This window comes from Myripristis murdjan, chromosome 9 (assembly GCF_902150065.1).
Source record: "Myripristis murdjan chromosome 9, fMyrMur1.1, whole genome shotgun sequence".
Taxonomy (NCBI): Eukaryota; Metazoa; Chordata; class Actinopteri; order Holocentriformes; family Holocentridae; genus Myripristis; species Myripristis murdjan.
The window spans coordinates 18,945,074-18,971,803 of record NC_043988.1 but is presented as its reverse complement, the minus strand read 5'-3'; the positions used below and the strand labels follow the sequence as shown (position 1 = coordinate 18,971,803).

The 26,730-nt window shown below is 40.1% G+C and overlaps 1 protein-coding gene across 4 annotated transcripts; it reads left to right on the top strand.

The window, feature by feature from the left end:
* Window positions 1-412: 412 nt before the first annotated feature.
* On the top strand, window positions 413-25,849 carry mlxip (MLX interacting protein). 4 transcript variants are annotated; one of them, XM_030059894.1, is made up of 17 exons: window positions 413-1,008; window positions 8,139-8,245; window positions 8,992-9,077; window positions 9,328-9,417; window positions 9,548-9,583; window positions 10,109-10,280; window positions 13,257-13,346; window positions 13,527-13,621; window positions 14,489-15,080; window positions 15,709-15,803; window positions 19,298-19,406; window positions 19,731-19,843; window positions 20,508-20,615; window positions 20,971-21,098; window positions 21,221-21,344; window positions 22,241-22,370; window positions 22,995-25,849. In XM_030059894.1, exons 1-17 carry the CDS (start codon window positions 656-658, stop codon window positions 23,114-23,116), a joined length of 2,550 nt encoding a protein of 849 aa, XP_029915754.1. In that variant the 5' UTR covers window positions 413-655; the 3' UTR covers window positions 23,117-25,849. The 4 variants fall into 4 exon arrangements, with proteins under 4 accessions (XP_029915754.1, XP_029915752.1, XP_029915753.1 ...); XM_030059892.1 differs by having other exon boundaries at window positions 10,040-10,280; XM_030059893.1 differs by having other exon boundaries at window positions 9,542-9,583.
* Window positions 25,850-26,730: the final 881 nt, after the last annotated feature.

Genomic DNA, 26,730 nt, shown 5'->3' with positions numbered 1-26,730 from the left:
CAGATACAGGGTTTGCAAATATCAATTACTATTCCATGCAACGATTGGAATTATGATCTCTGACACTGGGATACATCCCCACCCCAACACACACACACACACACACACACAAATACCACCTCCCTCCCCTTCAGAAACAAGTGACAAGAACAGAAACTTTTACAGTCCGTTTTCGTAAAAAGTTGTTTTTTAACTGAACACTGCCTTTAAAAGAAATGGATACTCTTAAGGCCAAGTTTGAGCCCATTAGGTAAGTTCAGTTGTAAGTTCAGACGACAGGGTTGTGTACGCTCGATTCGACATACGAGTCGCCCCGTCTCAGTTATTTGAGTGGCTTGGGTGGGTGTAGCTCTGACTCTGACCAATCAGAAACGTCTCCCGACACAGGAAGTTCCTGCTCTGGAGAGAAGCTCGCGAAGACGTTTGTCAGCTGGTCTTTCCGATATCAAACAAGGCAGCAACAAGTTGAATAGGGTCACTTATTTTCCACAGTCTGCGTTCAAAATGAGAGAAGCGAAGGGTCCGAGTGGCCGTCGTAAAAACACCAAACTTTAACTAAACCCGGCGTTGGGCTCAACTGCTTTTCCACACACTTCGGTGACCCTCATGGAAGGAAGAGTTTTATTGTCCCGACGCTAGACAGATAGTTAGCTTGATGGCTAATGTTAGCTATTTGTCTGGTAAAGACATGATGGCCACTCGAGAGATACGACAGAAATATCGCCGTCCGCCGGTGATGATAAAGCAGGAGCAGGATGACGATTCAGACGCGGAGGAGCCTCAGTTGGGACTGAAAAAGTCGGACGGACGAGAATCTCAGATAATCCACAGCGGACACTTCATGGTGTCCTCGCCCCACAGCGAGCACCCCCCTAAGAAAGGATACGACTTCGACACTGTCAACAAACAAACTTGCCAGACGTATCATTTCGGGAAGACGAGCACATCACACCTCTCCATAGACGCCTCACTGACTAAACTGTTCGAGTGTATGACCCTTGCATACAGGTAAAGAGCTTTTAAGACATTGCGTGGTTTAAAACACGTTGCAGTCCCTTTAACTGAATGGGGTGTGTGGCGGCTTGTCTTGCTTTCACTTTTGACGTGTTTACAGCGCATAGTTTTGATTGGGTTGTTTGCCAAAACCACATCGCTTAATATTATCTTCCAGGCAACTCATTCATCATTTCTCTTCAGCTTGTCTGGTTTGGTTAGTACACGCCCAAAGTCAGACATGGGACACATGAGTGTGAAATTGTAGTCACGAGTCTCGTATCCATCTGACTTTAATAATGCAGACCATTTATTCAAGTTTACAACTATTTTAAGTCCTCTAAATGTAAACTGAGTTTTGCAGTGTGCAGCAACTGAATTGGCCTGGATTGGTTATTGTAACCTATTCAGTTATCCTGTGAAATTAAGACGTGTACTCTTTCATGTTGAGTTGTGGTGTGTTCAGTATTTGGTCTCTTAACTCAGTGCTACTACATAAAGACAATTTAGAGGGGAGGTAGCTGTTTCTCTAAGGAGTTTTGTAAGATCAGTGAATTTAGATAATCAGAGTAGTGCCATGTGTATTAGCTGCTTGGGTGGGACTGCGTGATCTCAGTTGCATTTGGAGATGCAACTGATGGTGCATGTTAGAGGAAAAGAGCACTCTTGCTATTTATAGGCAACACCACTTGGTGTAGAGACATTATTCCCATGAGCTGCAACAGTTTAGGCAGCTTTAGCAATTGCTCCCCAGAGACCAGAGAACTACAGCCTGATCTCATGAAGATTTTAAACATGGAGTTTTTCCATAGAGAATGAATTGGAAGAGAGGAGACTGAGAATGAACCCATTATTGTTCTCTGTTATACCTGTTTTTTCCATTTAATATAATAAACATTCAGAGATATCAGTTTAAAACTGAAAGGTAAGTTATTCCTAGTCACCTTCCACTGATTTTTAAAATTTTAAATTTAGTTGAAACATATCTTTAGGCCCTGAAGAAGACACATTTGGGTTGCAAAGGGTTTTGTTTTGTTTTGTTTTTTTTTAAGAACTGCCATGTGAAATAAAGGCATTTTAACTTTACACCAATCCGACAGTGTGCTGTGGAATGTTTTGGGAAGAGACTTGCACTTTATGATTCGTACCAAGATTTTCTCACCTTTGCAAAGAATCCTTCATGGGTTGAAATAAGAAGACATCAAAAGTTTCCAAAGAGCACCTGTGTGTGACTGTCATCTGAAAGACCCAAGTAGCACTTTCATTCTTGTAACATATTTAATTCCCGGCTTACATTTGGATAAACACTGCTAGGTGAAGTAGTATGAAGCAGGACTCATTGTTTTGAGTGTTAATTTGCTTGTGGGCATTATTCTCAGGCCCCTGCGGTGCCTTTAAAAAAGGCACCCAGTTGCAGCAGCTGGATTTAGCATAGCACTGTAACCTGAAGAGGCTGAGCATGATTAACCTTTATAACAATCAACGACACAATTTTGGTATCCACATTCAGTATTGTTGTGACAATGTGAGATACTTGGACAAAAGTATTTGGACGCACCTCTTGATCACTGAATTCAGGTGGCAAGCACCTAGTTATGCAGTCTGCCTTGACAACAATTTGTGAAAGAACGGCTCATTCTAAAGAGCTCACTGAATTCGTATGGTACTGTAACAGTTATGTAATAGAATGCCACCTTTGTAAAGTCAGTTGATGAAATTTCTTCCCTCCTAGATATTCCATGATCAACTGTAAGTGGTATTATTGCAAAGTGGAAGTGTTTAGGAACCACAGCAACTCAGCCACCAAGTGGCAGACAAGTTTACAGAGTGGGGTTGCTGAGTGCTGAGGTGCAGTGTGTAAAAGCAGCTCTGCCGACTCAATAACTGCAGAGCTCCAAACCTCCTCTGGCATTAACATCAGCACAAAAACAAGCCGAGGAGCCGCATTCAAGCCTTCCATCACCAAGCACAGTGCCAAACGTTGGATGGAGCCACCACTAGACTCTGGAGCGGTGGAAACATGTTCTGTAGAGTGACCAATCACACTTCTCTATCTGGCGGTCTGATGGATGAGTCTGGGTTTGGTGAATGCCAGGGGAACGTCCCCTGCCTGACTGCATAGTGTCAACTATAAAGTTTGGTGGAGCAGGGATATATGGGCTTGTTTTTCTGGGGAAATCTTAATGCTTCAGCTCACCAAGACATTTTGGACAACTCTATGCTTCCAACTTTGTGGGGACAGTTTGGGGATGGCCCTTTTCTGTTCCAGTATGTCTGTGCCCCAGTGCACAAAGCAAGCTCCATAAAGGCATGGTTGGGTGAGTTTGGTGTGGAAGAACTTGACTAGCCTGCACAGAGCCCTGACTTCAACCCCATCCAACACCTTTGGGATGAACTACAACAGGGATTGTGAGCCAGGCCCTTTTGGGACACATTTAGCTGCCACACGAGCTTCAGTGTGCCATGGCATGGACTCTGCAAGTCATTGCAGCTCTGTTAGAGCAGTGTGGCACTGAAATGAGAAATTTATGGTGTGTTTGTGGTGAGAAAACACGGTGGGTGGCACCAGTTCAGACTGTGCCTCAAAAGTTTAGCATGACCTGAGGCAACGAAATATGGATTGCATAATCTTACTGCTTCCAAACCATACAGTGACTACCTGTGAATGGGAGCATTGTCGTTGTGGAAGAAACCACTCCCATGATGCTGGTGTTGATTGACCAAAATGGCAGAATTACATTTGTCTTTCAGTTTTCTTTGAAAAACTTTTTCTTGTAGGAACCTGACACTGAGTATAGGTCTTTTCTTTTTTCTGCTTGTGTAGAACAACTATCTTTTGAGTGGCTAACTGTGAGGTCCAAATTTGAATCATTAATTCAAAGTCAGAAGAGTCATGAATTCCAAATCCCCCGACATACTCATTTTCATTTCTGCTCTGTGGCAGTCTGCTTTATGAGGTTTGCCACATTGTACTGCATCCATGCATTGCCACACACATACATTCTCAGGATTCAAAGTGAAGAATGTCACAGGCCAGTGAAAAAAAGAAATTCAGTGTTGCTGAGTTACTTGTCTCTATCTGCAATGTGTTTAGACAACGTTTAGACAAGAATTAAAAAGCAGTCTTAAGTGTAAAAGCAAACTTAGAGAGTCAACGACAGGATTAAAGTTTGTTCTTAATTAGATGACTGTCATTGTTTTGGTAAAGTATAGGCTTTGTTATTCAATATGTATGATACCAGTTTTGTTATATAGGTAATTGATATAAACCAAACATCAAAAGGTCACCCATAAGAAAAAACATTGAGCTCACATTACACTTGGTTGTCTGTTCATGACTCTAGTGGGTGAAAAGTCAGCTGTTGTCAGGATTCCCTCTGACTTTGCAAACAGCAGACTAACTTGGACTGGTCAGGAAAACTATTTATAGAGCAGTAGAGGAGCACAACTGCTTAGTAAATGCTCTCCTTAAATCATTCATCTTAAAAATTAAATTTATGTAGTATGCATGGCACCCTAACAGGGCTTTACTAAATGCATGTGGAAAACTTCTGATGGTTTTCCTCACAAGACCAGCCTTTCTCTTACTGCTGCTGATTGTAGCTAAATTTATTCTTTGAAAATAGCTTTTCCTCTGCCCAAGGACATTTGGGCGTGTGTCAGAACACACTAACTGCTGTCTCCTATAGCCTGAAAGAACAGTAAAGTTTTCTCCATCCCCAAATTTGATGTCATTTGTCTGCCTATATAGCTCCACTGAGAATGAACCTAAGACTATGAGGGACGAAAAATGACAAAACAATAAATAAATGAATAAATAAATAAATACGCATATAAATATATAAATGCATAAATAATTAAATTAATAAATATTTCTACATTTATTTATTTATTTATTTTTGTTTTTATTCATGCATTTATTTATTTATTTGTGTATTTATACATTTATGCATGTATTTATTTATTTATTTTTACATTTATTTATTTATTTATTTATTTATTTCTACATTTATTTATTCATTTATTTATTTATATATTTATTTTTACATTTATTTATTTATACTTTTATTTATTTCTACATTTATTCATTTATTTATTCCTTCTTTTATTTCTTCATTTATTTATTTATTTCTACATTTATTTATTTATTTCTACATTTATTTATTTATTCCTACATTTATTTCTGTATTTCTACATTTCCACATTTATTTATTTCTGTATTTCTGTGTCGTATGTTAATAAGGTGGGCGGTTCTTACATTAGTCTTAAGCACGATTGGTTTGTGGGTGTGATCCTATCCACTGCTACTGCCTGGACTGGCAGTAGCAGTGGATAGCAGTGGACTAGCTAGCTACTAGGGCATTAACAACGCCAGACTTTTCCACGTCGTCGATGTTACGTCGACCCGTCAACACCGGGAGATTTTTGGGGGGGCTAGCGGGGCTCCAACCGGAGGGAGGGAGGGGTTGTAGTGGAGCGCCCCCCGGTCGCCCGGTCGGCGCTCCACTACAACCCCTCCCTCCCTCCGGTTGGAGCCCCGCTGTAGTGGAGCGCCGACCGTGTGTGTGGGGGTGTTTCTTCGACTTTCGACGGGTCGATGTTTACATTAATGCCCTACTAGCTACTGTGTAAAACGCAATGGAAAGTGTTTTGAGAGGCATCGTCAGTGATTTAAGGCCACTGGCGAATGATGTGGTAAATCATGCACCCACCGACTACTTCCAGTAGTCCGACTACACACACGGTCGGCGCTCCACTACAGCCCCCCCCCCCGCTCGCCCGGTCGGCGCTCCACTACAACCCCTCCCTCCCTCCGGTTGGAGCCCCGCTAGCCCCCCCAAAAATCTCCCGGTGTTGACGGGTCGACGTAACATCGACGACGTGGAAAAGTCTGGCGTTGTTAATGCCCTAGTAGCTAGCTAGTCCACTGCTATCCACTGCTACTGCCAGTCCAGGCAGTAGCAGTGGATAGGATCACACCCACAAACCAATCGTGCTTAAGACTAATGTAAGAACCGCCCACCTTATTAACATACGACACAGAAATACAGAAATAAATAAATGTGGAAATGTAGAAATACAGAAATAAATGTAGGAATAAATAAATAAATGTAGAAATAAATAAATAAATGTAGAAATAAATAAATAAATGTAGAAATAAAAGAAGGAATAAATAAATGAATAAATGTAGAAATAAATAAAAGTGTAAATAAATAAATGTAAAAATATATAAATAAATAAATAAATAAATAAATAAATGTAGAAATAAATAAATAAATAAATGTAAAAATAAATAAATAAATACATGCATAAATGTATAAATACACAAATAAATAAATAAATGCATGAATAAAAACAAAAATAAATAAATAAATAAATGTAGAAATACTTATTAATTTAATTATTTATGCATTTATATATTTATATGCGTATTTATTTATTTATTCATTTATTTATTGTTTTGTCATTTTTCGTCCCTCATACTAAGACAACAGGGGGAAAAAAAGCTATGGAAAGATTGTGATACATTTTCTGGAATTCATAGTGTAAAGTGCAAAGCTCAATAAGATGTAAAACTTCTCACTTTGTTTTCTGTGTTGACAAAGTCACACGTCATTTCACTGTCAATGAGGGATTTTAATACTGGATGGCATTGCGTTTTATAAATACCAAGTATACTTTCCCAGGCCAAAGGAATGTAGTTTTGTAAACTTTTATGTTGGAACAGACATCGGTCTTGCTTTCACTCTCACTACTGAATTTCACGGCCACAGAGGTGTGAAAGACAAATATCAGGCCAAACAAACACTGGTTGTTGAGCAGTAGTGATTCTTTTTTTTTTTTTTCTTTTTTTTTTTAAATAAAAAGGCAAAATCTTTTTATTTTTAGGCTCCACCAGCCTTAATGTCTGTGTGCCTCTACCTTGTCCTCAATGGATTTCCTGTGTCCTAGGTGTGGTGATGATTGATGTATTAATGTCTCATAAAACCAGATTTTTGAAATTGCATGTTGTATGGGAGACTACCCTAGTTGGCACTGCAATTAGATAGGTTTAATAAATGTTTATCCAGCCTTTTCTCCATTTTTTTTTCTTCGATCACTGCATTTGGTCGTGTAAATGCTCCCACTTGGTTGATTTGATTCCTCATATCACTTGTAAAGCCAGCATTCTATTTGACCTTCACAGATTCTTGCTTGTTTGCTTTGCTTGCTTACTGTAGCAGAGTCAACACAATACTTTGCCAGTGTTTTTTGACTGTCTCATACACTTGATTTTCCCTGGTCAAATTCAGCCTTTCCTCACTCCTTTATGGCAGGAGGCAAATGCAGTCATTAAAGTCAAAGTCCGTTTACTTCTGTCACATTTAGTAATGCATGTTGGAGGTAAATTACCTCCAACATTAGATTGGTTCTGGGAGCCAAATTGATGTCAGAAAGTCAGTAGATCAGACAAATACTTACTCACGCATCTGCACCCCTATTGGTTCAAAGTGCTGTTGGTCTGGCTCATTTTTTCACATTGCAGAAGACGTTCATGCAGCAACATGACTGCTGCTGCTCCTTGCAGACAAACATCATCTCTTGTGTTGCCAGCAATTGTGAAGCATGACACGTAAATCATTCAGCCAGTCATCCAGACACTTCACTTCATAAATCAGATAGTGCTCTTTCACTTCACACTGAGTGATACTGGCCAGTCAGATCCAGTCAGATCACTTTTATTCTGGAGGATATGTTTTGAAAAGCTGGCCCCTGATGTCTCAAACTATGCTGACTGTATACAGATTCCACCAGAGATAATGTAAAGCAGAGGGGAAACCTCAACGATTCAGACAAGCCAAAAAACACTGGTATTATCTTATTATCAAAAACACTGTTCAAAGCACAAGACTTCCTTTGCATTGTGAACCTATCAATAATCTACACATTTGCATTCATACTTGTTTTAACATTGCTAGATAAATGAGGACCATTGTCTGATGTTTTATTGCATCATCGCTGCAGGAGACGTATAGAGTCTGGTTGAACAAGAAGAGCGGTTTTCTTTATGGCAGTTAAACTATTGTGGTTTGTGACATGGAGCGATGCAATGTGTGTCTGGTTGTAAATATGACCTCCCTCTTTTTTTCCCTCTGTCTTCTCAGCGGTAAGTTAGTATCTCCCAAATGGAAGAACTTCAAAGGCCTCAAACTTCTGTGGAGAGACAAGATCCGTCTCAACAATGCCATTTGGAGAGCCTGGTATATGCAATGTAAGACTCCCACACTAGCTCATTTATTTGGGATAAATAACAGCACTTCTCAGAATTAAGTTATTCTTGCTCTTCAGCTGGTAGCTTTAGGCATTATTTTACTTTGGTAGATCAACATTGCCGTAAATCTACACTGAATATTTTACTTGCAGCTTATGTTTAAATTACTGTGACATTGATCCTAATATTTTTTCATCATTATTATTTCTTTTATATTATTTATATATATTTATATTATATTATCTATATTTTTTATATTAATATTGGCACAGTACATGACAGTAAATAGTTTGTTTACATGCCATGAGCACTGTGACTGTGACCAGTGTGAGCTCTCATTCATGACGCTAAAATAGATGGCACAAACTGGGTCAAGTTCCTCATGAGTGATGACTGCTGAGGTCATTCATGTAGTCAGGAGTTCCAGTGCTGTAGTTTACACACGAGAGAGGATTCTTTTTTTTTTTTTTTTTTTTTTTTTTTTTTTCAGTAGGTTATCAAAACATGCCAACAAAGGCAAAACACGGAACAGATAACGCTTTAATGTCAGCGTACTTTAATTCTTAGGACAAACTGATAAAGCCGAGCTGTTGTTGAACTCAGGTGGAGGTTTATGAGCTGAAGTGCAAATGATCTGCCAAGTTGAAATACCACCTTGAACTCTCTTATGGTCACAAAACTCTTAAGCTTTGTTTTGCTTTTTTGAAGACAATATCATGAACACTAATCACAATTTCTGCTTCCAGATGTGGAGAAAAGGGAAAATCCTGTGTGTCACTTTGTGACTCCACTCGATGGGACTATGGACTCAGAGGTTCATCGTCCTGCAGAGGTAAGGGTAAAACAATTTAGTAGTTTGGGACTGGATTTGTGTGCAAGAGCAACACTAACTTCATGTTGTTTATTTACCAACCACAGTCTTCCGTTTGATCGTTTTTTCTTTTCAGTCCCACACAAACATATTTATTTTGTCCTCCATAGACCTATGTTTTCTACTACTCTGTTGTACTATTTTTCTTTCTCAGTGTTGAATTAATCTGCCATTTGATCCATCCTTTCCCCATCTCCCTCTTTCCTCATAGGTCATTGCCACAGAGGGCAAATACTGGAAAAGAAGAATTGAAATCGTTATAAGAGAGTATCACAAGTGGAGAACATACTTCAAGAAAAGGGTAGCGTATTGTGCACCGTTTTTAATATTTCAGTGAGCATTTCATTAATTTACGTATTTGTTTCACTAATCATTGCACAAAACGTACACAGTAATCTATTTTGCACTTATGAACTCCTTTATAGTTACAGAAGCACAAGGATGACGACCTCTCAAGCCTGCTCAAGGTATGCAAAACAAAATTATTTTATGCTAACCCTGCCAAAGTGCTAATAACACCTGCCTCACAGTTAAACTGCTATAAAACAAAGATTTGGAATTAACCCAGACTTCACTGGTCACCATATTTATTTTTAACATTATTTATGTAGTTTTTAATGCAGCATCTTTGACAAAACACTTCTCATTACTGAATTTTAGTTGTGCATTTGCCTGTTGATAATTGTAGCTATTGATATGATTACATTTGTTTAAAACTAGTACATAAAGTTTGAAGCTGAGTTGTTTTGTCATGGAATTGGATGTCACTGTGCTGCTGCCTTTATTTTAATGTCATTTCAGTGTATTTTGTGTTTGGTTTGTTATGTAGTTTTGCCTTTCTTCACCATGTTATACTCACCCGTTATGTCATAATGCTTGTGTGTCACTAAGTGGCTTGCCTGTTGCATTTTGAATGATCAAAGGGGCCAGAGGAGCAGTTTTCACTGTTTGGGGAAGTCTCTCCAGACATGCTCCGTGTCTCCTTTTGTCAGGATGAAGAGACTGCTGCACGCCGTGTGCCTCGTAAGCATCATGAGTCGCCTGTCCCTATGGAGATGGACTCCCTCTTTGACATGGATGTTCTGATGTCTGAGTTTTCAGACACATTGTTCTCTACGTTGGCTTCACACCAGCCCATAGCCTGGCCCAATCCCAGGGAGATTGGTGAGAGAATCATCAGCTATCCATTTTATGAAATTTATAGACCATTTCTAATTGAATTTAGATTACATTCTGGTTCAGCTAATACTCAAATGGATTTCTGCTTAAACTACTCCTTGTGTGTACTTTTCACTGGATCCAGCACTCTGTTTATTCTCATGGGGTTTATGCATGCATATCTATTTGTTTTTTATTGTTAACCACTAGTGATGCACAGATTGACTCAGGACCCTCATTTTTAGTGGGTAAATTACAGACTGTATCAACAAAATAAAATTATCAATAATTGTGGGTTGATTGCAGGCTGAAGTAGTACAGTAAAATATTACACACATCCCCATACCCCTCCCCCAAACACCCACCCCTCCCATCCCTGAGCAGCGCCACAGAGAGCTGATGAAGACTACTGTTGGTGCAGTGTCTCTTAATTGCCCATCCCTTCCAAGAAAAAGATCATTGGTCTCCAAATCTTTTCAAATTGCTCCAGCCTATCATGAAGGATATATTGAATTCTGTCCAGGTGAAGGGTATCAGTCATTGCTGTTATCCAGGACTTAAAAGTTGGCACATCTTTCTCTTTCCAAAACAAAAGTATCAGTTTCTTTGCACATCAGAGACCATAGGACAGGAGATGATGCTATGAGCTTTTTAGATTTTCAGAGTTTTCAGATACAGTAAGTATAAGCAAAAGTGGATCTTCTTTTATTTAGACTTTAAAAATCTTTGCAAGCTCTGAAAATATTGCAAGCCAGAATTCTTCTTAATTTAGGGCATAATGCTGAGCTGTGCAGTAGGTCTGCCTCTGTTTGGTCACATTTCTCACATCTTGGTGAAATTTCTGGGAAGATAATATGTAGCTTTACCTTAGAGTAACGCAGCCTGTGTAAAATTTTAAACTGTATCAGACAGTGCCTGGCATTAAGGGAACATATACTCAAATATTTCAAGCCCCTGTCCCAGATGTCCCATGCTAATTCTACCCGGAACTCTTAACTGCGAATTCCTGTGTGTGCCCGTGTGTGTCCTGCACGAAAACGAAACTTGGCATTTAAAAAACAAAACAAAAAACAACAACAACAGCAACAGCGACCGTGCGCATTGATCATCTCTGAAGTCGGCAAAGTCGGAAAATGGCAAGCAAAGCGGCACCATGGTCAAATGAAGAGGTGGAGACTTTTCTGTGCTTGGTGGCAGCCCAAAGAATCCAGAGGGAGCTGGACGGTGCGCCGCCTTGCTATGACGACTTGGTCATATGAGGACTGAGTCTTCTAGCTAATGACTTGAATAGTGACACTGGTCTATATGAACTGACCTGCTCTAAATCTTTCCCATTCTTTGGAATAAGTGTTATAGTGGTGTCATTTAATGTTGGAGGTAGTATTCCGACCTCGAAAGCCTTGTTGTACATCCTCTCCAGATATGGGACTACGGCTGGGCGATATAGGCCTACCGAAAATTTACCGATACCGAAATTTATGACGATAACCGATGTCACTTTGCTCATGTCGGTATATATATATATATATATATATATATATATATATATATATATATTTTAAATAAATAAATAAATAAAAGTCGTTTTTGTCTTTTTTGGCTTTGTGTAGGTAGGCCTGTTCATGTCCCTTTTGACGCCGTACTAGTGTACAGCGTGTGTAGTCACGTGACTCCACCCCCTCCAGTGTGCAACAAGAAGGGAAAGAGACAGAGACATTTGACGGCTCAAATGTAGAAGCGGCTGCTGCTGCAACTGAGGTAGTCGAAGTAGATTCAGTCGAGGAGGACTTGCTTGTCTCATTTTATACTTTTAAACTTGGTTTGATTGTCAGTTGTCCAATAAAATTAACTAAAAGTATTTAATATGTATTTTCTTGAGTTATTCTCAGACAGCACAGAGTTAGAGTCGCACTTCTCAGGCATGCAAACTTGTTGTCGCCATACGGCTACAATCGCCGTTTTTTTTTTTTTTTTTTGGTCATTCACCTGGGTCATTCACGTGAATCGCGCAGTTTGGAAGAGACGCCTGGCTTCCGAGTCGGATAGAAAGTTTTAATGTTAGTTTGAATGAACCGCCTTTCGTTAAATTAGACCTTGCATAACGTTATGCTTCGAGCAAAAAGACAAGCGGGCCATATGATGCTGGAATTTCCATTAGCAAGATAGCGAACTAATTAGCCAGCTAACGTTAGCTAGTTCTAATGTTAATTCCAGCATGGTCTACTGTCAATATCCACCCCCCCCCCCCCCCCCCCCCCCCCCCCCCCCACCCCCCATGTTGTTTTAGAGAGTTAATTGTTTTGCTTATCTCCTCACCAGATATTTCCACCTCTAAGGCACTATGATCCTTCTGTGTTTACGAGTCTCCAAGTACTCACAGAACCGTTTCCTTGTAAGCAGTTGGAGATCAAACCTTCAGAATCTATAAGTTTTTATCGCCTAAAACAGCCTCAGTAAAAGAGAAACAGGACAGTGGTCAGAGATGATAATGTTATGGTATTTGGCATTATAAACTCCAGGCATAAGTTCAAATAGGTTTGTATTGTTGATGTATGATTTCAAAAAATTAGAAGCATTAGATGATGCTACTCTTTGGGAGATCTACCTAAATAAGTATCCAGGACTAAATTAAAATCACCCCCAATTATCAGTTGTGGTAGAAATATCTGGGATCAAGATTTTTGTTAAAAAAAATGATATAGTCTAAGGAACACTCCTCCCCACCCCATCCTTACCTCTTCTTATGGATCTTGTGGTTCTTGTGGATGTGGATTTGTGTTTTAATAAAACTATCACCATGCAGGGTGAGTTGCTAATGGGGATGTATTCAGGTGAACAAAGAGCTGGCCCACACATCTACACTTGCTGAACAGATTAGCATGTAAATGTGAGTGCATCTGGAGGCTGGATTGCAGCAGTGTGTCAGTAAGCTTGCATTTTGTCCTCCCATCTTCCAATCCTGTCCCTCTTTACCCTCCACAGCTCATGCAGGAAACGCAGATATGATCCAACCAGGACTGATCCCTTTACAACCCAACCTAGACTTCATGGACTCCTTTGAACCTCTCCAAGGTAGCAGTAATGTTTATTTTGTAGCTATAATAGTATAGCGCACACACACACTAATGGTGCACTCTTTCACAGGAACCAAGCACACAAGTTCTGGTAACTCGACTACAGCAGTTGGCATAATCTAACACAGAGTAGTGTGGTTTTACTAACCTCTAACTAACATAGAGACTCTTGTTCCAGACTTATTTCACAGCCTCCGTCAGCCCGTCCTCCCCCCTGTTTCCCCCACTGCATCATCTGTCACCCCTCTACCCAGCAGCAGCTCTCAGTCACAGGTAAACGCCAAACCAAAGCTTTGTCCCTAATACACACCCCACCACAATACAAAGGTCACGCAAGGAGTATTGTTTTTTTTTTTTTTGTTTGTTTGTTTGTTTGTTTGTTTGTATTTCCTCGGACATTGGCATTTCAGTTTGTTGATCATATTATTACACCATATATTTAAAGGTTTCTGGGTTGATGAAGTAAACCAATGTAACAGAGTCATTTCGTTAGGGTTTTGCCTTATGTACAGCTGTTGGAGCTGGGAGTATTGTTTTTTTTTGTTTGTTTGTTTGTATTTCCTCAGACAGTCATCAAATGGCATTTCAGTTTGTTGATCATATTATTACACCATATATTTAAAGGTTTCTGGGTTGATGAAGTAAACCAATGTAACAGAGTCATTTCGTTAGGGTTTTGCCTTATGTACAGCTGTTTGACAGCAAAATAGGTCTATCCTAAATATTAAATACACATGCATTGTGCAGCTGGTTGAACTGGGCAACTAGAAAGACAGAGGTGCTTGCACACATACAATGCAGTTAACTCGTCTGTCACAGTACCCTCTGCCTTCCCTCTCATTAATGATGCACTTTAGGAATTTTTTTTTTTTTTTTGACAGAGATGCTCTTTTGACATGCACATTTATGTCTATACTTGTCCCACTAGGTCAATAAAAAGGTTCATGACTGGATATGAGTTTACAAAACCTACACCATCACCTTTCCAATCTGTAAAACTTCATTTTGACCAACCAAAAACAGAATTGCTAGTTGTGAACTTTGCCTGACACATAACTTACACTTTTCCTATACCTTACTACACTGATAGCAAAACACTAAATGTGCTTGCTCTCTTTCCCTTTGCCATGGCTTACCTAGGTCCAGTTGATGTCCTCCATGCAGCTCTCAGCTGACCACATCTCCTCGGCTGGCACCCTGCCCGCCCCGTCCCCAATATCCAGTCAAACCTGTGGAACAGATGCTCACGATTCTGCCTACGTGCAGAACTACATGCCTCTCTTCCCTGGGCAGGTGGCTTCCAGTGCTCAAGCAGCAGTTTCCTCAGTCTCTCAGCCCTTAGGCCACGGTCCGATGGCTCACTGCCTTCCAGGTCAGGGCATCGGCACAACAGCAGAGATGGTTCCCTCACCCCTGGACAATCGGTCAGCACTGGATGAGAACGGAGTGTCATCTGTGATTACATATACAGCCTCCTCCACTGTCACACCCAGTGATGCTGCTACTACCTTTAGCCACAGCTCAGAGTACAGCTCCTTGTCCACACAACCTGCACCTCCACTCACACCATCCCAACTCCAGCCTCTGGCACCGCTGGCTGCCAGCTCCCTCCAGCCCCCCCAGGCTTTTGCCCTGCCTCGCCCTATTCAGTCTTCCAGTGCCAAACGAACCCGTCATATGCAAAGGATTGTTCCCGCTAACACCCTCCCCTCCTCTCACCTCATCCTCACAGGTCTGTTATTCATTCCCTGATCACAATATTTATTTTGTATCATGAGAAATGGGTGTTTTTTGTCAGCTGTTTTTTTAGAAATCTAAATCCTTCAAAGCTAATCAGTTGTAGTAGTAAACAATGTTGTAGGCCTTACTAAGGCTACCACCCCTGATAAAGAAACACTACTTGTTAAATATGTAAATAGTCTAAAAGTTTTTTGTTTTTTTTTGCATATTTCCCTGGAAAAACAGACATTTGTGTGTGTGTGTGTGTGTGTGTGTGTGTGTGTGTGTGTGTGTGTGTGTGTGTGTGTGTAACCATATAGTTCAGAGCATAGGGTCAGCCTTTTTGTAGGGATGGGCATTGAGTCCCTGGGGATAACACAGTGCCCTTTGGATGGTATCTGTAACCACATATCACCCTGCTGTCTGCAGCATTAACATTGCAGATATGATAGTTTAGTTGTGTGACTTAATGTTATGACCACAAGATAGCGCTGAAGGCTTTGGTATTTACTTTCTCCAATCAAATGCAAAGCTGCTGATGGATAAACTCAGTATATATCACACAGTGAGTCATCATTGGATTAGTTTAACATTGACACACTCCTGACTGATGGTTTCTGTACTCTCTGCTCCCTTCCCAGGTCATACCAATGCAGTTATTGTCACACCAACACCTCTTACAGCAGATGTGGTGCCTAATACAGGAGTGGTCATCGCTTCTTCTTGTCTTGGAGGGGTATAGTTTCAGCTTAGGCTGACCTCACTATATCTATCTGTCTGTCTGCCTGTCGATCTATCTATCTATCTCTGTGTATCTGTATATCTCTCACTGAATCTTGGGAATTTGGATAAAACAGGTTTTAATTTTGAAAAAAAAAAAAAAGTGCGTTAAATTACAAAATCTGAAGGTATATCATTATAGGCCAAGGTCTTGGCTGTTCAGCAATGTACTGGTGCAACCTCCTCATTTTGCATTTTTTTCATAAAATAGGTTTTTCCAGTTATTAGGCTACTTTGTTTTTGTCAACACCGTCACCATAATGTTTTTTTTTTTTATTTGAAAAACATGTTTTGGTATTAAAGAGACTATTACTTTAATAACTCAACAGCACCAAAGAAATATATTGTAAGCATATTCATTTAAAACCAATATAACTGCCTCTGACGGTGGTGACACTAATCTGACGGTGGTGACAGTCGCCTCATTAAAACATACATTTCCAAAATTTATACAACTCAAGTCAATGGCTTCTTGCTTAACAACTTTATTTAACTATTTGGTACAAAAAATAACAATCCTAAGCACTGTTATAAGCATTTTTCAGACTTCAGTCATCACCGTCAGACAGCTGACGGTGGTGACGTCTGACGGTGGTGACAAAAACCTGCTCTTTCACATGATAAGCATGAGTTGTTCACATTAGCCAGCTTGTTTTCACCCTGTTGCTACCTACATCAGACCTCTTCTTAAAAAGTATACATTTATTCCATAATCTAATTTAATATTTTTTATACAGAAGTGACGGTGTTGACAATTTATGGTTGTGACAGTAGCAGTGTCCAAAAATATGAAGAGATTTAAGAGAAAATAGCAAACTTCAAGGAGCCTGAGTGGTCTTGAAGCATGCAGTAGAGCTGAAGGTTTGAAAAGGGCTCCTCAGGAATGTAATTGACCTTGTAGTTTTTTTATTATTATTTTTTAAATATATATCTGACGGTGGTGACGAATATCTGGGACACATTTTGAGCAACCACAAAATAATAGTAAATATTGTTCAAAACCCATCGTTTGTAGTTTTTAATACATATTATGATGTACTCTTTCATGTGGTAAAGATATTATTCAATGAAATTATTACTTTTTGTTGTTTTAATCAAGTTGAAATGATTATCTCCTATCCGAGGACAACTGGTTTTGTAGGCCATGGGCCAACATATAATCATTAAATTAATACAAATTAAAAATAAACTTATAAAAGAACCTTACAAATGTGCAAAGGACCCCCTGATTATGCCCTTGATTCTTTTTATTCATTAAAATGTTGTAAATTTCCAGCAGAAATAGCATTTTTCTTAGTGGGACATGATTTATCCAAATTCTCAAGAATCAGTGCTCTATATAATTAACTTAAGGTTAAGACATATGCAAAGTCATTGTATCAAGAGAGTACTGTATCTTCTAATACAGTGGTTGTTAACCAGTTGTTTGCAACACAAGAGTGGGCTGCAGAGACATTCACAGTTGTCACAGTATTTGGATATCCGCTATTTTGGTTGATATTTGAACCTTAATCATCGTCACCAGGTGTAACATGGAGGGGATCATGTGTTTGGTCTGGTGAGCGTGTCTGTGTGTCTGTCTGCAGCTAATCTCACAAACTACAGGGTCTATCAGCCTAAAATTTTTCGTCAGGTATGACTGTATGATGACGCAAGAAGCTGTTGTGATTGCGGTGATTCAAAACCCTTGAAAAATGTTTGGTCTTGCTACTACCGCTCCCTCTCTTCATTCACTGACTAGCTGACTACATCATCGTTACAAAGACTCACTACAAATAATTAATACTGCAACAATCAAACTGCATTTAAAGATTTGAGGATTCAGGTCCAGCCCCCCTTTTTTTGTAAATATTATTTGGAACAGTAACAGCAAGGAGAAACCAATGAAATAATATTCAGGCTCGGCCAAATCATGTAACACATTGCAAACCTGAAAGAAGGTTAGCACAGTTACTAAGAAGTTAACCTTAACTGCAGCTGATAACTCGACCAGGGAACTCTTGAGTGAATCAGCTGCAAACAGACGTAAGGCCACACCTCTATCCAGTGACAGGAAGAGAATGTGCTACATGCCTGATGGCATAAATCAACAGATCACAATCTGTGTCAAAGCTGTTATGCACTGCAGTTTTGTGAATCCACATTTACATGGTGCAACAGTATGAAGAGCTAAGTTTCCTGTACCATTATATCTACAGAGTATACAGTATACAGAATGAGGAGAACTAGAGGCAAATAAGCATGTCAAATTTCATACACTCACTGAACTGCACTGTGACCCATCTGGGGAAAAAGTAAATAAACCAGTCGAGACGAGTCAGTCAAATGGTGATAAATTGTCTGGCGCGTCTGTCAGACTTCTGCTTTGAACCACACTTTCTCTCTCACTTACTGAAAACAAAAAGGTCCACCTCAAAAAGATGTGTGTGATGTATGATAAGACTGGGGAAAAAAAGACTGAAAAAAAAAATCTTACAAACTCACTTGTGCAAAATACAATAAACAAAAAACATTCCAAGATTGCCTACATCATGAATGAGCCCCTTTCTAGGAACACCCTTTCAACCCTACTTAGACATCTATGCCTTTCTTCTTAATGGGCCACACACATTTTCTGTGTTGAGCTTGTTCTCCACTGAGTGACCATGAAGTAACATGCAGGTAACCAAACACCCCACACCTTTAGTCTGAAACACAATCTTCTCTCCTGTAAGGGGAGCAAGGAACATTAGATGCACATGAACGTACAGGCATTCATGCAGAAGCGTGCAGCGTAATCATAGTTTCCGATCTGTGTGGTCGACCTGTAGCAGCCAAACCTCAAGTGAAGCACATCAAAAACACTAACGACATGATACTGACAACTAGTGGGTCAGATTGCAGGTCTTACTTTTTGCAACTAGAGCCTTGCCTTAAATTAGGCTTTAGTCTCTACTATTTTTCAGTGCATACTTTGCCCCCTCCCTACCTTGTGCTGCAATACTACCGCAATGTGTGGATAAATTTACTTTTAATGCCAATTTTTCTCCAGCACTTATTCTAGGCACTTAATGGGTTTGGTGTTTTTTTTTTTGTTTTGTTTTTGTTTGTTTGTTTGTTTTTTCATCCTATTGTTGCATCATGTAAATGTGTTTGTAATTACATCATCAGAGTGATGTACTGACTGTAGCACTAATTTGCGTTAGATTCTGCAGATATGCTGTCGATTTTTGAGTACATTTTTTACTGGTTGTGTTTTATATGATTTCAAGGGGTTGCATTTCATTTCTTTTGTACTTCATTTTGCACTACTGTGGTCCCCAATGCAAAACTGGCTGAGAGCCACTGTTCTGATGAAATATAGACAAATAATAGACCTGTATGACACCACAGTGTGTGCTATGGTCTGATTCTGGACCGAGCTTACACCTGTTTCTTTTATATTTACTTTGTGCATTTTGTGTCTTTCAGACTCCTGGATTTCATATCCTGCCTCAGACACACAAGTCTCCCCAGCCAATTGTTCTCAAAGAAGAGACTTATTCCAACCGTAAGAGCCAGAAAGCCTCATCTAGTGTTGGTGAGTCATCTTCCCATTTATTTGTCCATATTTATATATATGGAATGATAGCAGGGACCAAACGTCCATATACAATGTTCAGGCACTCTAACAATGTCCCCCCCAATATTGCTGGAATATATTAGCAATTCAATAGCAAATTCAATATCTGTCCCCCCCAATATTGAAATGGTGGTTTTGGCCCTGAATGATAGTATTCATCTTAATCTGATGGGAAACACTGTGCACAAGAAATTGGTAGCATTTATGATGCCTAGTATGTTTTAATACAGCATTACCTCTGCTTTAAAAATGTATTTTATACACTGTACACATTTTTTCCAGTTCGCTGTCGGCAAGGCTCAGGTCAAGGGTCACCATGTGGGTCAGACCAGGTCCCTAGTCCCCAGTCACCGCTCAGCAGCAGCACAGTTCTGTCAAAGAATGAGCCAAACCAGGTGTGTGTGTGTGTGTGTGTGTATTTTAGCACTTTATGACTACCAATGGTAACTTGGAACTTTCTGTAAGATGGGACTTTTGGGAAGTTCTTGGATAGGCTTTGGTTTCCCATTTCCTCTATATGAAGAACCAATTGGGGTTCTTCATACAAGCAATCATTAGTCATACAAACAAATGTAACAGCACTGCAAGCTCCTCCTAAAGGTTCCCAGTACTCAGATTTTAGTACCCACAACTCACCAAACAGGATCAAAATTAGGTTCTGCAAACTTCCAAAACCCATGAGATAGGTTCCACGGTACACTAAGTTTTTACATTCAGAAAAGTGCTATTTGTTTGTTTGTTCTCACACAAAAAATATTTTTATGAAACTGATATGCATCTTTATAAACATTTGAATTGTTTTTTTTTTTTTTTTACAATACACAGGGCTCTACAGGAAATCCCAGATGATTTTTAAGTGAAATAAAAATTGAAAGTTATTATGTATCATTGGAAGGATCTGAAAAGTGCTTGAATGTGACCTGAAAATGCCAAAAATAATGCCATTTTTAAATGTGTAACCCTTTTTATAAAGTCAGTGCTCCTTTCTTTTTCTTAACTCTCCTCTGTAACATGGGGAAGGCTCTCAGTAAGTTTCTTTAAATTGTTTTGTGTTGACAGACCCAAAGGGTGACCCACATATCTGCTGAGCAGAAGAGGCGATTCAACATAAACATTGGCTTTAAAACACTTTGCAGCCTGGTTCCCACCCTCAGGTCCCAGTCAAATGTAAGGCTTCATACTTTTATGTTCTGCTTGAAAAGTAATGTGAAGGTGAATTAAAACCAGTTATTACTGAGTTAAACCCAGTAAATTGCAGTTTAAAAGTAAAGTGTGTTAAAGTATAAAACAGATATTTCTATATTTGAATGGGGCTGACCAAATTCAAAATAACAAGGAAAAATTAGATATTAAATGCCTAGGCTCATATATCATCCACAGAGGAATGATTTGGTTTGATTATGACTGTGAATTTTATGAGCAAAATTACATTTTACAACTGCACTACTTACAACACAGACTGCCTGGAATATCTAAATTGCTTTCTCAATTCCTGCCATATTTATTGCCTGTGTTCATTCAGATCAGTAATGCCGCCACGCTGCAGAAGACTGTAGACCACATTGGGAAGCTCCAGCAGGAGAGACAGCAGATGCAGGAAGAGGCCAGGAGGCTTCGAGAGGAGATTGAGGAGCTCAATACCTCCATAAAGTATGTTACGACATCACATTTCTCTGAACTCTCATCTGATGCACAGAAGGTTCACAAACATGTATCATATCATCTCCCAGCTCTTTTACCTCACTGCGTCTTGTGTCGCTGCTTAACCACAGCTTATGTCAGGAGCAGCTGCCTGCAACTGGAGTGCCCATTACACATCATCGCTTTGACCACATGAGAGAGAAGTTTGATGAATACGTGAAGAGCCGCACTCTCCAAAACTGGAAGTTCTGGATTGTATCCTTTTAACCTCTGTCTTTGCTGTGGACTTGAGAAGTACATATTGGGTGTATTTTAAGATCTCGTTGGAAGATTATAGCCACTATCGTGTAAAAGTTACTACTTTGCAGAATGTCAAGGTTGCACAACTTACACATTCGAAAAAGGGAAATGCATTCACTCTGCATTAGAGTGAATGCAGGTCCTGGATAACTGTTTTCGTCATGGAATTGGATTTTGTCATGGAATTGGACTGCACTTTGTCAGGCCTCTACCCTAAGACCTGTCCAACTTGGTTGTCCCACCTGAAGGCTAAGCTACTGCTGGTGTAACTCATAGCTCATTAGGGTCACTGAGGCACGCAAACCCCCTAACCACAATAAGGTGGCAATCCTATTAAAATTCTCTTTATCAACTTCTAAAATTTTGATTTGAGGGGGCAGGACATTTGTTTGAGGGGGCGTTGCCCCCTCTTGCCCCTGCATAGAGCCGGCCTCGTGAGAGACTAAGTTTCTTTTTTCTCCACTAGACACAATGCACACTGATGCACATTTCAATGTAATACTAATGGATAACAACATGTTTTCTTAGTTTTACCAGACAAATTGTAAGTAAAAAGTTGTGGAGAGAGTAGACAAACTCTGGCTCAAATAAAATTTACCCTCGTTTCGCTGGTGTCAAATTCCCACCCAGGTGGGTGCAGAGGCACTTTGTTCATGGAGCAAATCTAGCTATCAGCAGTGATTTAGTAAGTAGGTTTTGTCATCGCAAGTATGAATCTCTCATAGCACACCTACTTTAACAGCCCTTTGAAATTAATAACAGATTTCATTTGTTGCACATTTTCATTAAAGGCAGGTAGATTGTGTGTGCCTCACTCTGTAGTGTGATTGACCTTTGACCCTCTGCTCTAGTTCAGCATCATTATCAAGCCTCTTTTCGAGTCATTCAATGGGATGGTGTCCACTACAAGCAAAGCCGAGCTGTGTCAGACCACACTGCAGTGGCTGGACCGCCACTGCTCCCTTCCTGTACTCCGACCTAGTAAGTAAAATACTTTCATACACACACACACTCACATGTAGAGACATGCTTCTCACACCTGTCCACCTCTGTTGTAATTGTAACTCTGAGATGGGCATAAAACCTGTTGAACAAATGTGCAGCAGAACAGGGAATTTTCGCCACAGCCTAAGTGTTGAATCACGGTTGTACAGAATTTGCTTATTCACAGTGTCATCCTGTAGTATCGGACACTATCTTCCTTCCTTGACTCATTCTGTTGTTGTAAAACCATGACATGGGGGGAAATGTAAAAGCGCATCACAAATGTCATTCTGAAAATAACGCATACCTAGAATCATCTCACTCCCCCAACTTCAAAGGAATGAACGGTATTGATCACTGTTTGACTCCTTTTTTCACCTCCCATTTGTTATATAATAAATATTTTGTTCTTGTTTCAGGCTGCCTTTATTAACTCTGCCGTAGCGGATATGTTGACCTCAAAGATTTCTATCCCTCAGTTGCTGATTAGCCGCTTGCTGAGGGTTGAATCTGATGCCGCAGCTTTTTCATTCTGTGATTGTGTAATGCACTGCGAGGATAAATCACAAGCCCTTTTACCGTCAAGTCATGGCTGATATACTGTGGTTAATTGTTTTTCAGTGGTGCTCGGTACCCTTCGCCAGTTAAGCACAAGCACATCCATTCTTGCTGACCCATCCCTGCTGCCTGAAGAAGCCATCCAGGCCGTCACAAACACCCAGAAGCCTTGCGGAGACTCGTAGCTTTGCTAGGGGAGGTGAGGTGGCCTGGAGTCCACTGCATCAGGTCATGGTGAATCTTCCAAAAGTGATCATCAAATTGATGTGTCAGTGGTTTACCTTATAGCCAATCAAAAAGGTTACTCTCTACGTCTTCCAATCACCATTACTTCCCCTCATATGCAAGCTGAGTATGGCTTTCTTTCACAGTTTACCTCACAGCTATATGTACAGTGGTCATACATAATTTTGTCCATTGGTACATTGATTCATAATAATGATACACACTGAGAACCCCACCTTTAACACCACCCATAGCCCGAAATTTGCCTTTATCATGAAATAAATTTTAATGCTAACAGCGACACCACTACCTTCTGCTTTAACCGCATTTGCTCTAAAATACTTTTATTGGAAGGCGGTACTTTCTGGTTGGCTTTTAGAACAAAATATGATCTATGTAAACGGGAACGACGTTTGGAATGCAGCAATGCATGTTTAAAAGGGAAATACTGACTGAGTTAGTGCATTTTTGGTTCTCTTGGATGTTTCTGCAAGGACAAGAGAGGAATGTAGCATTTGTTACAGATTGGCTAGCAATATGATTTTGAGCTCTTTGCGGGCCCTAAAATAATATATGTTGACTCCCAGAAAGGCTTTAGCCCAGAATCAAAGTGATCACTTCAAAGCCTGCTGAAGTTGATCACCCAGGGGCTTGTCTGTGCTTTATCAATACTAGGAGGATGTGCCCGTTGTGCTTTCTGTGTACATACTCTGCATCCCTCATTGACTCAGGTGAATCCACATCTTTGGCATTTAATAGTCCTGTTTCTGGAGGCTCTCCGTCCATGCTGAACATGTGTCCCTTTGTCACTTGCTTGCACAGCCCATTTCTTCTGGGCTAAATTGTGTAAATTGTACAAGAGAGCAATATGTCGCCTCTGGGCATGTCACATTATGTATAAAGAACACTTAGAGCCCCATAGGGTTATCAAGTCACGTAACTGAAATAGCAATACAGAAAGATATATACTTACAACTAGAGCTTAGTTGTATGCACAGTAGTGGTAGCTCCCTTTCTTCTTCCTTGTTCACTCAGGGCTGCGCTGGTGAGCGTAAATATCCTTTTAACCATGAACAAAACAAAGACATGTTGGCTGTAAGAGTGCAGGTTACATGACATGGCCTGATTTTGCAATGTTTTCCTTTTCTTCATGATAAAGTTACACTAATTTGTGACGTGCGCCCAATAACAGACCTTAACTGACGGCTCTCAGAAGTTGGTTGGCTGTTGTTCTGCCGCTTTGCTCATATCAAGAGATACACCACATTGAGAACAGGTTGAAAGCCATATCGAAATGTATCTACATGTTCCGTCAGTTTCACGTTTTGTTTTGTTTTTTGTGTGTGTGTGATATTTACTTCAAATTTGACAAAGCACTCTGCTTGAAGGCTTGAGAAACGGACACAGTTTAGTTTTGTCAGTATGTCTGCCATACATCAGTCAGTGTTTCCTCTGTGTTCATTTAGCAGTGGTGCACCACCACTGCAAGAGAAAAGGTGAAATTAAAATAAACGCTGTAATTGCATCTTACTATTATCTGAAACTCAAAGTATAGCCTGTTTTTTAGTTTTTACAGGTAATGATTTTAATTTGATTAAAATAATTTTTAGTATTAGAATCTCAACTGGAACAATAACTTAGGCCCAATCAGTAATGGATATGGTCACTCAAAAGCACCAAAGCTGCACACATTTACAGGGGAAACACAGCGATCAACCATAAACATACAATGTAATAAAGTGCAGTTACCTTCTACCTTTGCAGGGTGATTGGCTTGTCTGTTTTTTGCTTGTTGTTTTATAACGTCCAGCTCTTGCCAACACTCCTCAGGCAGTCTTAAACAGAGCTGCTGGCTTGTGTTGCTCTTAATTTATTTCTTTTCTGCAGAACATTGTGAGTTTACTAAGCAGGTTTTACTGTAGCAAAAAGCACCCAAGACAGTGATGATTTTGTTTTTATTTCAGTGAATGTGCAGGCTGTAGTGTGTCACCTTTCATTATTGATTGCAGGTACTTTCAGAGTAGTTTTACTTCTCTGCAAGATATGTATTTTATCACTGAAGAAGTACCTGTACCCATTTTACAATAAGACAGGGACAGCAGGCATAACTCATCCCTTCAAGCCTGCGTATAGTGCTGCCGCAGTCAAATATTTTTGTGACAGGTGTAAAGTTTAAAGTCACATTTATCAAAAAGGCTATATTACTACTTTAAGCAAATAATAATTAAAAAAAAAAACATGTATGAATGTCATGGTTGTTTTTATTTTGTTTGCCAGGCTGTTAAGTGTGTGGTAAAAAGTGTGACTTTTTCCTGAGGAATGACATGTTTTACTTAAGAAAACAGTTCCCTTGTTCAGCTGGAGGGGGGCATTTGTGTGCTGATATTACACATTTCTTTTCCAGTGATCTTAAAATGTTCATGGGAAAGCCAAGTTGGTTTTCCTCCAAGTTTTAAAGAAGAGGTTTTTGTATGAGTTTTGGATGATGTACAGTGTAACATTGCAGATTAGATTTGCTCATGTTGGTCCTCTTCAAATTTAGTTTTGTACATATCTCCTTTGTTTTACAAAGTAAAAGATATTTTCTTATGCTGCATCTGGGTGTTTTGTTGTCCTCCAAAAGTTTGTTCCTGTCAGCAAGTTTTAAAAATGCCTCTGAGTGTGAATCACGAAATAAAAGCAACTTATTCTCATCATTTTTTGAATTATTTTGTCGTTATCCGTTTATTTTGAACAAATAATACATACTTATCAGACACTGATAAAAGGTGGATGATAACTGAGCAACCAGAATAAGTTTACATTCATGTAACACAGCCATGACTGAGAGTGCACTGATGTAGCACTCTGAATGTGCTATACATCTCAATACATATCATGTTTAATAAAAATACATAAATAAAAAAATATTAATACCACACAGAAAAATCATTCGCAGGACTGGCTGAGCCACCGCGCAAAGAGCTGCAGCAGACACTTGACGTGCAGGAACTTGTTCAGGTCGCTGTCGTAGCTGGGGACGGTGCACTCCGCCTCGGGCACCTGCTCGCTCATCCGCCGCTGCAGGTCATAGCAGGCCTGGCTGATCTGACTGAGGTTCCCGGCCAGCCGCGGGGTCAGCTTGGCCGCCTCGGTCAGGTGCCAGCGGAAGCCGGACAGCTGCGAGACCGTGAGCACCTGCTGCGGCTGCGGCTCCCGCAAACAGTCGCCCCCGGTCAGGTCGACAGCGCTGCAGGAGTCCCCGGGGCTCAGCGTCGTGTCAGCCTGTCGGAGCAGACAACCAGTTGTAACTAAACGGTTAACAGACATCCACATGATGCTGACGTTTATCTTGCTAGAGCGTGCGAAAGTGCAGACGCGGGCAAGTGCAACATACAGCACCAGTTCTGCGCAGAGAGAGACATAAAGTTGATTCAACTGAGGGGAAAAAAAAACAACACAGCCTACCATCAGGTTCAGTGCTGCTTGTGTTTGGTCCCGGATGGACTGCATCATTATTTTCACCAGCGCAGGCGTGGAGCGTCCGTTTCTAATGGGTCCAGTGGCTGCCAGTGCGATGAAGGACGCGAGGATG

What these genes read in the sequence shown, in the direction of transcription:
- mlxip (XM_030059891.1), top strand. Translation starts at nt 656, where the DNA reads ATGGCTAATGTTAGCTATTTGTCTGGTAAAGACATGATGGCCACTCGA. An exon ending in CTTCTTCTTGTCTTGGAGGG is followed by an intron (nt 15,804 to 19,297) that starts GTATAGTTTCAG and finishes TGTGTCTTTCAG; the next exon opens with ACTCCTGGATTTCATATCCT. An exon ending in GAGCTCAATACCTCCATAAA is followed by an intron (nt 21,099 to 21,220) that starts GTATGTTACGAC and finishes GCTTAACCACAG; the next exon opens with CTTATGTCAGGAGCAGCTGC.